The 15,564-nt window shown below is 48.0% G+C and overlaps 1 protein-coding gene across 5 annotated transcripts in view; it reads left to right on the forward strand.

Moving 5' to 3' along the window:
• Window positions 1-15,289, forward strand: part of KANSL3 (KAT8 regulatory NSL complex subunit 3) — a 41,749-nt gene extending 26,460 nt beyond the window's left edge. For 2 of the 5 annotated variants that reach the window (XM_060027322.1, XM_060027321.1), the window contains 11 exons: window positions 324-387; window positions 834-1,034; window positions 1,242-1,398; window positions 4,333-4,524; window positions 4,988-5,072; window positions 5,367-5,497; window positions 6,366-6,475; window positions 6,875-7,097; window positions 7,446-7,579; window positions 11,789-12,013; window positions 12,750-15,289. In XM_060027322.1, coding sequence (XP_059883305.1) covers window positions 324-387; window positions 834-1,034; window positions 1,242-1,398; window positions 4,333-4,524; window positions 4,988-5,072; window positions 5,367-5,497; window positions 6,366-6,475; window positions 6,875-7,097; window positions 7,446-7,579; window positions 11,789-12,013; window positions 12,750-12,770 — 1,543 coding nt within the window. In that variant the 3' untranslated portion in view covers window positions 12,771-15,289. Of the gene's footprint in view, window positions 1-323; window positions 388-833; window positions 1,035-1,241; window positions 1,399-4,332; window positions 4,525-4,987; window positions 5,073-5,366; window positions 5,498-6,365; window positions 6,476-6,874; window positions 7,098-7,445; window positions 7,580-11,788; window positions 12,014-12,749 lie in introns of those variants that run through there. The other 3 variants (XM_060027323.2, XM_069541259.1, XM_069541260.1) reach the window with 3 other exon arrangements.
• Window positions 15,290-15,564: the final 275 nt, after the last annotated feature.

Raw genomic sequence — 15,564 nt, forward strand, 5'->3', positions numbered from 1 at the left:
CTCGAGATGAGGTCTTAGCAATCAGATAGAGTATACCTGTGAAGCCGTAGGTATAGGACTTCTGAAGTATACCATCCCGGGTACTTTCCATGTACTCTTTGTTTCTTTATAAATGTTGTTTTGTGTCATCCCTGTTAACTCCATGAGTGAGGTGTTATGGTTCCTCATTTTGCAGATGTGGAAACTGAGGTTCAGAGAGGCTGCAGACCTGCCTGAGGGCTAACATAGTCTTCCTTCATGGGTCTAGAGAATAACCAACACAGAAGAGAAATGGTGCTGTGGAATGTTTGGAAAGTAAACATTTCCTCTTTTTTGTCTCTTAGAATAAGCAAAGCAAAGAAGAAATCGGAAGGGTTGACTCAGAGCATGGTGGACAGATGTATTCAGGTACACAGTAGCTTCATGTGGTTTTCTCAGCTAGGCTTGCCTTTCTGTAACCTTTTAGGCTCGGTCTTGTTGGCAGCAGCCTGTTGACTAAGGAGGATGGGTATCCACTGTGGCCTCTGTTGGGCCTAAATCATCAGCAAAGGAAAGGGGGAAAGAGAGAGGGGGAAAGGAGAGGAATGATCTAAGACATGAGCGAGCATTAGGGGAGGAAGGGTTCATTGGGGGAGTGGTGAATCGTGACCACCCCAGAGCACTGCCTCACGGGTGCAGGGCGCAGGCTTCTGCTGGTCCTTGGCTGAGGCTGGGGTTTGAGCCAGGCTTTGTGTGGTAGGAGGGACCGGAACGCTGACATCAAAGCTGAGGTGAATCGATTTTAGTCGGGACTGTCGGGGTGGTTCCTGTTCTCCAGACAAGGACTCAGAGGCCTCGGCCCCTCTTTACACTAGGATGAGATTGTGGACTTCCTGACTGGAGTGCTCACTCGCGCGGAGGGGCACGTGGGCTCTGAGCCTCGGGATCAAGATGCTGAGAAGAAGAAGAAGCCCCGGGACGTGGCCCGCAGAGACCTGGCCTTTGAGGTCTCTGAGCGGGGCAGTCGACCTGCGTCACCAGCTGCCAAGCTACCTGCCTCACCCTCAGGCTCGGAGGTAATGCGGAAAGGGAGGGAGTGCTTTGGCTGGGGAATGGAGACTGAAGAGTTGGTTCCTTCGCTGCCTGGGGATGCCTGTTGGCCTTAGTGGGCCTGTGAGTTCCTACGAGGGGAATTCCTGACCAGGGAATTCCAGGGGGACTTGACGATTGACAGTCAATCTGGACGACATTGGCTTGGCCCTTGTCCTTCTTAATCTACTCAGGATCTCTCCAGTGTGTCCAGCAGCCCCACCTCCAGTCCCAAGACCAAGGTGACCACAGTGGCCTCTGCCCAGAAGTCCAGTCAGATCGGAAGCACTCAGCTGCTGAAGAGACACGTGCAGCGGACAGAGGCTGTGCTGACCCACAAACAGGCTCAAGGTATAGCTGCCTGGCCCGGTGGCCTCTCTTGGGTTCTGTCTTCTGCAGTTGACGCCATGTGGCAGTTGGAAAGTATTGGCATCTGCGGCTTTTTCCCAACATTTCTGTCCAGGCAAAATTAGGTTGAAATAAATACTGAGGGCTGTTTTCAAGGGTAAAATATCACAAAAGGTGACATTAGTGTGACTGTATAGCTCCACTAATTACAGCTTCGGCTTGGTGTTAGGCTTTATGAGCTGACTACACGTATATCGGCGTCAAATTGTTTACCAACTCCGGGCCCTGCCCAGCCTCTCCTGCAGTCAGGGAGCTCTTCGGGTCCCGCAGACAAGGGGATTGGCCGTGCTCATCAGATTCTAGGGCAACTGCACTGGTGTCGTGCCCGCCCTTTGTTTTGCCCTTGAAGAGTTAAGATTCCCACACTGGGACTTCCAGTGAAGTTTTTCAGGAATCTCTGCAGATAGGTTTTCGATTAGGCTGGGAAACATGTGTTTGGTTGAAATTAGAGTTTGGAGAACAGTCAGCACAATGTAAGAAGCTGTGGAAAAGGCGTGTTCAGTGGGTGGGGAGGGGAGCAGCAGTGGCTCTACCCCTGGCCCACTTTGATCCAGTTGGGCAGCCCTGAGGCGAGGTCTCTTGGGCATTGGTGTTTGGTGATGTATCCAGGAGCGTGTATCATCTGAGGGTCTCAGGTGCCTGGGCAGAGGCAGCAGCCAGAGCTGGCTGTCAAGTAGAGAGACGTGCAGGAGACAGGAGGCTCCTCTGCTCTCTTCCCCTGTGTTTCTTTTAGTGGAGCCAAAGGATCAGGACTTAGACCCAGGCCTCTTACGAGGTTGCCCGTATAGTGGTGCTAACAGGGAGCAGAAGTGTGAGTGGGTCGGTGAAGACGAAAAGGAGGCCAAGCCCCTAGGGTCCACGCATGACCTGCATCCTCTTCAGTGGTGGCCAGAGCCAGGTTCCAAGTGGGCGTTGTCTTCTTGGGCTTTTGATGAAGAGAGAGCCAGCAGTTTGCCAATAATTAGTGGAGACTGTAAGGAGTTCTGGAAGGCTGACTGGTGCACCAGGTTCGAAATGGGACCCAGAGCATCACGGAGGAGAGCCGCAGCACAGCAGCCTGGTTTCGGCAGAGCTCGTAGGTGGGGCAGTGAGAACAGCTCGTGGTTATGGGCCCTCACTGCGTGCCTCGCCCTCTTCTTGGCACGTGGCTTGCTGTTGCTCGTGGAATGTGGGCAGTGGCCCCATGAGGCAGGTGCGTTTATTACCTTCCGTTTATGGATGATTCCATGGTGCTGCTAAATGGCTAGTCAGGTTTCAAACCCTTGCGGTAATTCCAGAAAAAGCCCCTGTTGGCCATTTTCCAGAACATTTTCATACCTTTTTCTTACTCCTTCTCTTTTTCTCCTTTCTCTGGCTGGCTGTGATTCTGTAATTCTTTCTGATTCATTCCAGCGCAGTTTGCTGCTTTTCTGACACAAAACATGCTGGTGAGGAAAGCTCTTCCTCCCGGCGCCTCCTCCTGTCTCTTTGGTGAGTATTGCTCTTTCCTCACCTTTTCACTCTCTGCTCTCTGCCTCTCTCTGCTTCCCCCTCTTATTTCTTTCCCATCCCTGCCTCTCATTTGTCTCTGTTTGTCTCTGCATTTTTCTATCTTCTGTTATTTTTTCTTTGCTGATCCTTTTGCTTATTACTCCATAGTCTTTGCTCTTTCCCCGTTCTTTCTGTTTACCTCTCTCGGTGTTTTTCTCCTTTTATCTCTTATTGTGGCTCTTGGCTCTGCTTCTCCTGTGTGTGCCTATAGGCCAGTGCCTGTGAGCCTGAATTTCCCTGTGTTTTTCTCCCTGCCTCTGGTTTCCTGCTTCCATCCTGGCCTCTGCAAGCACTTATCAAGCATAAACCTGTAACTCCTTTCCCTTTTTCCCTCCTTCTTATTCTGATTTTAGTCGATGCAGTCCTTCCTTTCAGCTGGTTGTGGCCTGACTGTGGTCTGGAGTAGCTCCCTGTGGCCCCATGGCAGCCCCCCCGCCTCCCATTTCTCGTGTGACTCCTGCCTTTCCGCCCCTGATTGCCTGCGCTAAGAAGAAGGACCGGGGCGGGCTTCTAGGTTTAAAGAGGAGGGGATCCATGAGGAAACCCGAAGGATAACTTAAGAGTCTAGGAGGCTTGGCCATGTGCAGGATGAGTCTGTTTGATGCAGTGGAGGGGGAAGCCCGTGTGTGAACAGGTGGCCTTTCTCTGTACTAGTACAAATGACCTGGGGACTAGCTTGTAACATGGGCCACTGTTGCCCTATTACCTCTGGGCAGGACCTGTAAAGTTGTCTCGGCTGAGATAACCTGCCTAGGAGTTACTGAAAGCCAGCCTTAAGCCCTGGTGATGATCCTTCCCATTGTCCCCATTTGGCAAGCAAACCCTCAACCTTGGGCTCTGAGGGCAGGGTGGAACTCAGAGCTTTGAGGATATCTCCCTTGTAGGGAGGACTGGATAGCCTGCTCCTCTACTGCTTCTCCAGAAACTGTGTGCTGCCCTCCAGCTGTGTGATGTGGGGAGGGCGTGAGACTTGCCACATTCTTTGAGTCTGGGAAGCCCTGCTGAGGTCCACTGTGGTGAGTCCTCTGTTGTTTGATTGGCCTTTGCCAGGCAGGGTCAGGATGTCTTCTCCTTTCTTTTTGTTTCCACCAACTCAGAGCCCCTTCCTTCCAACTCCAGGGCAGGGTAAGGGAAGGGGATGGAGCCCTCTTCTGAGAGCGCCAAGGTGGAGTTGCACCGTAGGTGGGCCCGAGTGAGGCAGGACTGAAGCATTGGCATTCTCCTTGCACGTGTTGGGATGGTTCTTCCTGGTGTTCCCACACAGCCATGCCAGTGCTGGTACTGGCTGTCAGTATCCATCGGGCTTTTTTGGATTGTGGAGAACTTCACCGCAGCTCCATTTCTTAGTTCCTGTTTCATCAGAACAAACGGAGGAAGCCGAGAAAGAGGATCTCAGGGTCCAGCTGAAGCGGCACCATCCCTCCAGTCCTCTTCCTGGCAGTAAGACCTCCAAGCGACCGAAGATCAAGGTGTCCCTTATCTCCCAAGGGGACACAGCTGGAGGGCCTTGTACTCCTTCCCAAGGAGGAGCTCCAGAAGGTGAGTTTCTCTTGGCCTCTTAAATAAACACTGACAGAACTGTCCCAGGCACACAGTATTGCCCTCTTGGTGGCTGCTTGCTGGGCGGCTCAGCCTCGCCTTCAGCACAACAGGCGCCCGGAGAAGACAGCAGAGGTTGCACATGGGGGGAAAGAGGGCAGCAACCTCATCTGAACTAGGATCAGGGAGGCCGAGCGAGGATCCGAGGAAGCTGTGGGGTCATTCAAAGCATCATACATTTTGTTCTTCTTTGGTTTCAATTAAAGATAATAAAATATTCCAGAAGGTTTAGAAAGTAGAAGGAAAAAATAATCCCAACTCTTCCTATTCTAATGTAGTTATCCTTCATTTTTCATCTTCCAGTCTTTTCCATAATATCTTGGATTTAGCCTGGCCTCTGGAACCCTGAAAGGTCAGGACCAAATAAGACTGACCAGTGGCCTTGGGGTTTTCTGTTTTGCAGCCGCAGGAGGGAAGCCCATCACCATGACACTGGGGCAAGCTTCCACAGGGGCCAAGGAGCTCACAGGGCTTCTCACCACAACCAAGTGAGTCTGTCTCCCGGCCTGTCTGTTCCCTTCTTTCTCTTCACCTTTTCGCTGGTCCACTGAGTGCTTACTTAAAATTTACAAAGAGTTCTGTAGCTCTTGCTTCAAGGCCTGAAGTCTCTCCGTGAGGGCTGACTTTTTTAGAAAGACTAGAGGCTGGATCCAGAAAGTGGGATGAAGAAACCGAAGTTCTAGCCTTGTGTCCATTGCTGAAAGCCTTGCTGGGCCCCATTCTGGACCTTCCCTGTGTTGGCAGGGACCTTTAGATAATGGAGCTCTTACTTTTGTCTCCAGGTCAAGTGCTGCTGAAGGGGGAGTCTCAGCCAGCCCAGCGTCCTCAGTGGTCTCTAGCAGCACTGCTCCCAGTGCCTTGCACACACTCCAGAGCCGCCTGGTGGCCACCTCTCCTGGCAGCTCCCTCCCAGGTATCTGGTAGCTCAATGTTCCCTGCCTCCCAGCGAAGTCTGTTTGGGCTGCTGCTGGAGGGTGGTCTGGGAAAGCCTTGTGGAGCTAGATCTGGAGGAGGATGCTCTGGGTCTCAGGCTTGTTGTAGAGGCTTGGCATGGAGCTGGCATTAACTCTGAGGTAGGGGAGTTTGGGGCCTTAATATCTGCAGTGAGTAAATGTCCCAATCTGTAGGTAATGCCTCCTGTACTACAAGGAGAAATAGCTGGTGGGAGATGTATGTACTGGTTTCATTTTGGTGTTTTTAAACACATCTGGTTGAATAAAACTGGAAATTTAGCAAAATGAGACATTTTTCTGCCTGTGTGTGTCTCCTCACTTTCTCCGCCCTCACCCTACACTGAAAGGCTAGTTGCCTGAGCCCAGCAGGGCCAAGGCACTGCAGATGCCCTGATCCTTCAAGAGGACCTTCCTCTTTGCTTTGAGGCCACTGGACTGTGTGTAAAGTGAAGTGTAAGTCAGGTGTTCGGGATTCTTTGGGCTTAAAAAGTCCTTCCTCTTCCCTGGGAAGGTGGGATAGATTTCTGAAAAGTGGGATTCATGTTCTCCTTGGTTTTCCTAAAACTGTCCAAAATTTAGGACAGGTGGTTTGGAGCAGGTTGGGGTGTGCAGAATGAATCCAAGGCAGTGTGTCAGGAACGGTACCTTTCCTCATGTGGGCGTCCAGCGTGCGTGTTTGGGGAGCCCTTCTGGCATCTTTCTGAGAGCACTGGGAATGTCCGAGGGAAAGAGCGTTGGTGTTTTAGTTGATTATTGAGGGTGGACAGGCACAGGTGCTTGTGGAAAAGTGACTGAGCCTGTGCTGATGTCTGCTGTATCCTCTCCTAGGGGCCGCATCAGCCAGCAGCCTCCTCCAAGGCCTCAGCTTCAGCTTGCAGGATATCAGCAGCAAGACCTCTGGCCTCCCAGCAAATCCCTCTCCCGGGCCAGCCCCACAGGTGCACATCTGCCTTCCACTGGGCTGGGCAGGTGTGGGAGGAGGCCTCCTCAGCTTAGTTGGTTTTGGCAGGGACGCTGGGTCAAGGACAAACAGCCTTCTGGCTTCACGGCTGGAAACTACCAAAGGTTAAGGCTCCACCACTTACTAAGTGACCTTGGGCCAGTTTCTTGATCTCTGTATCTTTGTTTTCTTGTTTGTAAAATGAGGATAATGATAGTACCTCCCACACAGAGCTGTTTTGAGGATTAAAGAAGGTGATATATGGAAAATACCTGTCAGAATACCTTGCATGTGGTAGGCACTGAATACATGGTAGCCATTAACAGTATGTGCCCTCCACACTCGACCGTTGCTGTCGGCAACAGCTTCTGATCACCTGGGCTTGTGTGTCCCACAGGCCACCAGTGTGAAGTTGCCCACCCCCATGCAGAGCCTGGGTGCCATCACCACGGGCACCAGCACCATTGTCCGTACCATTCCTGTGGCCACCACTCTCTCCTCCTTGGGTGCCACTCCTGGTGGGAAGCCCACAGCCATCCACCAGCTGCTGACCAATGGGGGCCTCGCCAAGTTGGCAAGCAGCCTCCCTGGCCTGGCTCAGATCTCTAACCAAGCCTCAGGTGAGTCTCTCATGAGAACCGTGGGGACTCCCAGATATGGGATCTTCCCCCAAGACCTTGCTATCTCTCATGGTCAAGGTATGATGTTGACCCCAACCCCACAGGGTCCTGGCCTTGACCCTCAGGGATTCAGCTGTGTGGGTCCATCCCCCAGAGAGGTTGAGAGAACACAGGCTGTTCCTGTTGCCTTTCAGACTGACTGATAGGGCATAGATGACCCAGCTGGGGAGGAGGAAGCCGAGGCGGGAGGCTGATGGGGGTATGTTACATGGGGAGGAAACTCCAGGAAAGGGAAGTGGAGGCTGTGACAAAAAAGCCTACTCCTCTCTCTGTCTCTCTCTCTCTCAGGCTTGAAGGTCCCCACCACCATCACTCTGACACTACGTGGCCAGCCCAGCCGAATCACCACACTGAGCCCCATGGGCTCAGGAGCAGCCCAATCAGAAGAGCCCACCTCCCAGGTGCTGCCCTCCAGCTCACAGGTGAGTCTGCCTGGGAAGACCGAAGACACAGCCTCCAATATTGGGAAGCGTGGGGCCGGCTGGCCAATTGGAGGAGCTGGACTTGTAGGCAGACCAGATGCACATCCACATTCAGAGTTTGTAGCTTTCTTGTTGTTGGGTTGTTTTTTGTTTTTTGTTGTTTTTTTTGCGGTGCTCGGGCCTCTCACTGTTGTGGCCTCTCCCGTTGCGGAGCACAGGCTCCGGACGCACAGGCTCAGCGGCCATGGCTCACGGGGCCCAGCTGCTCCGCGGCATGTGGGATCTTCCCGGACCGGGGTACGAACCCGTGTCCCCTGCATCGGTAGGTGGACTCTCAACCACTGCGCCACCAGGGAAGCCCTGTTTTTGTTTTTTAATTGAAGTATAGTTGATTTACAATGTTGTGTTAGTTTCAGGTGTACAGCACAGTTATTCAGTTATATATATTCTTTTTCGGATTCTTTTGCTTCGTAGGTTGTTATAAAATATTGTGTGTAGTTCCCTGTGCTATACAGTAGGTCCTTGTTGGTTGCAGTTTATAGCTTTGTGACTGAGCAAGTCATGGACCTCTGTGAGTCTCCTTTTCTGTAATGCTCCCTGGATTCTTGTGAGGATTAAATATGTAAATATGTTCAGTGCCTATTTAATGTTTCTGTTTTCTTCCCCTCTCCATCATTCTCTCCTCTCATTCTTGGTTTCATCATTCAGAGTTTGGGTAGAGGCTAATTGGCTAATACTCCTTCTTTGATCAACAACTTTCCAGCATTGTGCCATTCCAGGTCTTTGCATTCATTGCTGTCTTTTCAGGGCACAGTTAGGTTTTTAGAGCTCTTACCCGGGAAGTAAGTCACCATCGATTTCTCTTAGCTGATGTAATTTCCATTATGACCTTTTCAAGTAAACTGTTTCTAATCTTAAATGGTGATCTGAGAGCCACCCAAAGATCAGAGGTTAAAGAAAAAAATAGTTTGAGTCCAGTAGTGCATGTCCTTTCCTTCAGTGTCCACTTTTCAGATGAGGCCTCCTGCACGGGGCCCGCTGCTGTGCAGGCTGCCCTGACTGAGGGCCTGGCTCTGTCCCCTCACTCCCACCACACCAGCCCTGCCTGGGAGCTGGGCACCTGTCCCTTCCCAACTGTTTCAGGAGCTCTTCTGCCTCCTCCTCTGTAGGGGAAGATACTGCACAGAGGTTGTTCCCTGGCAATCATGGGGATCATAGCTACCCTTCCCTGCCTTTGTGCAGAGAGGCGGAGTTGTTTTTATTTACTTTATCCCCTATTTTTTAAATTACAAAAGCAATCACTTATTTTAAATAACGCAAACGTTACAGAAATAATATAACTTAGAAAATGAAAATTTCCCATGATGCCACTCCCAGAGGTGACATCCCCTTGTTGGGAGCTTGATGTGCATTCTTCTAGATTCTTCTTTCTGTACAAAGTACTTTATTTGATTTTATTTTTTTTGACAAAAATTGGATCACAGAGTATGGCTGTTTGGTAACTAGCCTTTTTTTACAAAACATGTTGTGACATGTTTCCCTGTTCATTACATAGAGACCTATCTATTGCTTGTCAGTAGCTGCCTAGTATTTCACTGGGTGGATGTACAAAAACGTATTTCATCAGCTCCCGTTAGAGGGTTGGGTTATATTTTCGTTTTTGATATTGTGAATAATGGTACAGTGAATACCCTTGTTCATGATCTTTGTGTACCTCTGGGAGATTTCTACAGGTTAGAGACCAGAAAGTGGAGGGTCTGTGCGTCTAACATCTGGCTAGCTGCTGACTAATTGCCCTTCAAAAGGTTTGCTCATTTGTAATTCAAGCCACAGTGATGAGAGTATCTGTTTTCCTATGCCTTTGTCAGTTGTGGAAGTCAGTATTTTTAATTTTATTAATTTGATAGGTGAAAAATGAAATTGTTTTAACGTGTATTTTCTTGATTACTTATGAGGTTGTGTGTCTTCTTTTATGAATTGCTTGACATATCCTGTATCTACTTAATTAATAGCAGTTTTATATATGCAGGTGTTAATCCTTTATTTATTATTCAAATTGCATATATTTTATTCCAGTTAATTGCTTATATTTTTTTTCCTCTCTGTTGAAGTATTAAGTGCTTGTCTTTTAAGTTTTGTTTCTAGATCTTTTATCAAATAGGCATTAAAAATTTTTATGTAGTAAAGTCTTCAAATTCTTCCCTTATGGCTCCAAAGTTTTGGGTCTTAAGAAAGCTCTTCCCATTGCAAGAATATAATCTTATTGTGTTTTTAAAAATTTTTATTTTTAAAACTGGTAAAATTTACTTACATACAATTTACCATTTTACCCTTTTCTAGGCTTACGGTTCAGTGGCATTAAATGTATTCACATTGTTGTGCAACAATCACCACCATGCACCTCCAGAACTTTCCCATCATCCCATACTGAGACTCTGTTTTTATGTTTTCTTATATTGCTTTTGTTCATCTGCTTACCTTTAGTTGTTCAGTCCACCTTGAACTTATTTTTTTATGCTCAGTGAGGTAAGGATTTAACTTCATTGATGAGCCCATTCATCCTTCCTCTATTCATTTGAAATCAGCTGCTCTCACATTCTAGATTACTGTACACACAGGGCCTGTTCTGTACCCTTGACCTGTCTGTTTCTACACAAGCTTATTATTGTTTGATAATGCAGGTTATCAAGTTAAGGAAGTATATCAATTATGTTTCTAGTTTACTAAGATAATCTTTATTCTCTTCCTTTCTCTTGATAATGGGTTTTAAAGTTTGTTCATTGCCCTTTTGGAATCAAATGAGCTGAATGAGTATAAACATTTCCTTTTAATCAGTTAAAATGATGAATTACTTTCAAAGATTTCCTAATATCGAACTGTCTAAATTCCAGATTCAGTACTTGTTCAGTATGTCCTATTCTGTTTGTTTTGCACATACCTAAATTTATTGTGCATGTATAGGAAACAAAACCCCATCAAAGGAGAACAAAACAAAAAAAGAAAGAAGCTAAGTGCTTCAGAGGAAAAAGCATGTCTGGTCTTCATTTGCTTTTATTTTACTTAGGATTTTGACCTCTATGTTTATTAGTAAGATTAGCCTATAGTCCTCTTCCTCTCCACCCTTGCTTTTTTGTGTGTATCCTTTCCTTGTCCAGTTGTAGAAAAGAGATAATTCTATCCTTATAGAATGAGATGGGAAACATTTTTTTTCTCATATTCCAAAACATTTATATAGCACAGAAATTAACAGTTTCTTGATGGTTTGACGGAAATGACGTTTAAAGCCATTTGGGCCTATTTTCAGGCAGTCTTATCCTTTGCTGGTGCCACATTTGAGGCACAGCTAGAACACAGATCCCCATCATGGGTTTCTTCCTCCTCTCTTAGGTGGACCTCTTCAGCTTGCTCTGGCCCGGAGGAGCTAGTTAGAGTTGAGAAGAGTAGAGGTCATTGAGAACCCTTTTCTATGGCTTAAATTGAAGTACGGAATAAAGATCAAAATCTGACTTCTACCTGGTGGTATTAACTTGAGAGCTCAGTTTTTATCTCAGTAAAATGGGTGTATAAAATTAGTAGGAGGGTTCTAGTGGTGATAATTTTCTTTTAGACAAAGGAGGTGTTACTAGATTAAGACTTGCTGACTCAAAAGCGTCTAACAGTTACCTCAGTGTTCAGACTGCCAGACAGTGTGATATCAGGGAAAGCACAGGCCCTCTGTCTTCAGCTAGCTGTGTGATCCTGGGCAAATCACCTGACTTCTCTGGGCATTTTCTCATCTAGTCTAATGAGGAGGTTGGCATAAGTCAGTGATTGATGTGGTGGTGAGATAGTAGGGGCTGTCTCAGAATGTCCTCAGGTGCTGAGAATATGCATTTTTAAAGGTTGAGAAACAAACCACCCATTTTTGATGTTTATAAGACACCTGGAAATTTGAACACTGACTGGATAATTGTTGATATTAAGGAATTGTTAACCTTTTTAATGTGTGATAATGGTTGTAAGTTTGAAAAATACCCTTTTTTAAATTTTGGGGTTATATACTGTAATATTTATGGAGAAAATGAATTTAAAATGAAAAAAGGTTGTAAACACTGGCTAGACTTCTCTAAGGTCTTTGCAAGCACTTAATTATGTGTTTTGTCTCTGGCGGTGATGAATATTTACCATGTGTTTCCTTTATGGAACTGGACCATTATGAACACCCTACAGCTGAGAAGCTGCAGGAGGAAGGGGAGAGACAGAGACTGTTGTGCCCTGCAGCGGGGTCCTGGGAATGGAATCCTTGACTATGATCACAAGGTTTTTCTCCTCTCTGGCCAGTCTGGCAGGCAGCCTCTAGCTGCTCCTGCAGCAGCCCCGGGCGAGCGGGCTCACTCTGGAGACCTCCTGGTCAGGATGGAGTGCTCATCTGTGCACAGCCCACCTTTGGGCAGGGTGAGCAGATGGGAGGCGGATCCTTTCCAGTTTTGATTGTCAAACCCTTCTTCATTCCTCCTCTCCTGTGTCTTCCATCTCCCCCACTTTATTGTATCCTCAGAGACCTCTTAGGAGTTTTCCAAAGGTGAAATCTAGAGAGGTGGGGAAAACCTTTGTGAAGAAAGGCCAACTCTCTCTACCTTGCTTCCTTCTTCCTAAGCTGCAGGGCTCAACAATTCATGGCATCTTCCACAGCACTTAAAAAATGGACAAGACCTGAAACAATGATATTGTCAGTACAGTCATGGAAAACTTTGCTTCAGCTCTATCACCCTTAATGATTCACCTATTTCCTTTTTCCTGCATTCTTTTCTTGTTCTTATACGTAATAATAAGAGCTAATGTTTGTGGTTGAACACAGGCTGTAGGTGCTTTATGCAGTTTGTCTCATTTAATCTCACAACAACCCTGGGGAGGAGGTGCTGTCTTCTTTGTCTCACAGAGGGGGGAAAGGAGGCTCAGAGAATGTAAGTCACTTGCCCTAAAAAGTAGTAGAGGTGGGTTTCTACCTCCAGAGTCCATGTTCTATTCATCACTTGGCTGCTAGAACACATATCCTTGTGCATCCAGCTTTTTCCCTGTTGAGCATCATTTCTTCGGAATAAATTTTCAGGAGTGGGATATTGGGTCAGAGGGTCTGTATGTGTTAACCTGGCAAACTTTTGACCCTTGTTCCCTACCTCTCCTGCCACAGCGCCTGCCTCCAGCGCCCTGAAGATGCCATGCGATATGTCCTCCTTTACCAGGTTGGTGACGGCTGCTGCACGGTGAGGCCTGGCACGTGTGCTGTCCTGCTGAGCTGTACACTTGTCTGAAGACCTCTTTAAGACAGTCATTTTTGCCTCTCTGCCAACTGTCTTCAGGGTTGGGCCTCTGGGTCTTACGTAACCATTAGACAAGGTGATATGGCGCCAGCAGGGGGGGCCTTGTCCCTTAGCATCTGCAGGTCTGGTGCCCAGAATCTCCAGGTCCTCAGCAGATCTGGCCGTGTATGGATTAGAGGCACTTCTTCCCCAGCATTAGCTCTAACTTGACCCAAGTAGCAGTGTGGGACTGCTCACTGCATTTTAATAAAGGAGCTCCCCTTCGAAGTCTGTACTGCCCCGTGCCAAGTTGGGAGGAGACGTCCGTGTGGTCTGGGACTGAGAGCCCTGTGCTGAGGACTGGGATCATCCTGGCCCACTGGCCAGTGGTTCAGTGCCAGAAGGGCTTGTTTTGCACATCACTGTTGCCTTCACCAAGCAGCCATGGGAGAGTGCTCCCCGTGCAGCTCCCTCCTTACGAGCCACACTGGATACTGAGTACCTGCTGAGACCTGGGAACTCTTCATTTCAAACCCACGATAGGGCACAGAGAACTGGGCTGTCATCTTTCAGTCCCTTTGGTCACCTGTAGATGTTGGGACCAGCAGTCGCCAGGAGGTGAAAGCTGGCTTCTTTCTTTTTTCCATCATGCTTTGGGCAGTTCTTGTATCCAGAAAGCCTGCAGGTCCAGAAAGGCTGAAGAAGAGGAAGGGAACAGCAGATGAAGTGGCTTGAAGGACACGTCAGTGGTGAAAACGATTTGGGCTTGAGGCTTAGCATCTGGTACCTAAGGAGCCGTTGATTCAACTGGAGATGAGAAGAATTTGCCAAGCCAGAGGAGAGAAACTTCAGCCCCTGAAATTTCTGTCTCCAGTGCTTGGAAGTGGAACAGGGATAACTGCTAAGTTAACGTCTTGGCCGTCCCATGAAGCTCAGGCATCAGGATGATGAAGGCCATGCTTCAGTGTTTCTGTTTCAGCTCTGTGCAACTTTTTGTCTTCTTGCTTAGAAGTGGGAAAATTATTGGTATTGACTCTGCTGTGCAGGGCTCTTGGTACCAGCCTGAGCCCTGGAGGTGGAGGTCCCTGGAGAAGTGATCACTGAAGATGGAGCTCTGAGCCCCTCCTTACCTCCTCACAATACTTGTGTGCAAAAAGTATTTTAGATTTGGCTGACAACCTATCCTCCAGAGCAGGCTCCTTTCCCTTCCATACTCTAGAATGTTTCCAGCCAAGGCGATGAATAAGGCAACCCAGATACAACTCTTCAGTATCTGTACTGAAGGCAGGGAGGGCCCACAGCGTGCCGTGGCTGGACTTGTGGTCCAGGGTCCTGACCCGTATAGTGCATCCATCGTATATCCAAACCAGGCCACCTGCATTCAATCCAGGAGCCTCACCTCCAGTATGAGTGGCAGCCAGGAGGGAGTACACAGTGTGCAGGAGTCTCAGACAAGGCCATTTGGGGTGGTACAGGCAGGGCCAGGGGAGTGTGTATGATAGGAGTGGAGTGGGCAGATTATACACCATACGCTTCCTCCCCGACCTCCTGCAGAGCTGGGCTTAGCAGTGATTCACACAGAATTAGGCTGCGTCCCTGTACTAGCTGGCAGGTAGCTGCTTTCTGAAATTCAGGAGGCGTTTAGTAAGTTGGAGGAAGATACGAAATCTGAAAGAGACATCCAGTGTCAGGGGTTTAATAACTTTACAGGTAGGATAGTAACACACCAATAGGAATTGAGGACGGTGAAACTGAGACTATGTGAAGTTTTAGGAATCATTCATGACAGAGGTTCCTGAACAACCCATTCATGACTTAAGAGTGCAGTCTAGACAGCACTGGAGGGGCTGCTCCTGAAAGATGCTGGCCCTGTGTGTGCTGGGGCCAAAGGAGAAACTAACGCATCGTCCTGCATTTGCGTAAATCCTAGTGTGCTTCCCATGGATGATGGAAGGCTTGTGTGTACACCTTAAAGAATGCCAAAAGGAGAAGGGAAGTTGTAAGAACATTGATTCTTCTGCACCCTGGAGGGACAGGCTAAAGGAGGAAGTGGTTGAAGTCTATACAGCCATGTTCCCCAATTCCATACTTCTCCAGCCCTTGAAGTGTAAAAGGAAGCTTTCCTCTGCCTACCATGTAGCAAACCTGGAGTCCATAACCTCGGAAGGTGATAACTACTGGCCGAAAGTGTAGAAGGATCAAGAGGGCTTTAGTTGACTTCTCGGATGACAGATACATGTTGATGCTCTATGGAAGATGTCCTTGTTTTGAGAAGAGGTCACTGATGGAGGAAGACCTGTCTGTCCTTGGCTCTACCACTAGAACAGTCTTGGGCTGGATGGGTTATTCAGCTCAGTCTTGGGCTGAGCTGTTGTGACGGTTCTGTTCTTCCATTAGCCAAAACAATTAAAAATAAAAACAAATTTGGATTGCTTCAGTGTGTTTTTAGTTGACTTCTTCTGTTTATTCTGGTAACCACTCAATCGAGTGGCACAGAAAATAAAAGTTAAGATATTGTGGTAATTCCAGTGATCATCTTACTGTTGCCTGGAGCCATGAAGTGGGTACTGTAATTCCCTTTAAGGTAATTCACTTGTAAGGTGAGGAAACTGAGGCACAGAGAAGCCACACAGCAGGAAGTGGCAGAAGCAGGACTGAACCCAGGCAACCTGATACCAGTGTCTGTTTGTCTACTGTGCACTGTGC

The sequence above is a fragment of the Delphinus delphis genome, chromosome 12, assembly GCF_949987515.2.
Source record: "Delphinus delphis chromosome 12, mDelDel1.2, whole genome shotgun sequence".
Classification (NCBI taxonomy): Eukaryota; Metazoa; Chordata; class Mammalia; order Artiodactyla; family Delphinidae; genus Delphinus; species Delphinus delphis.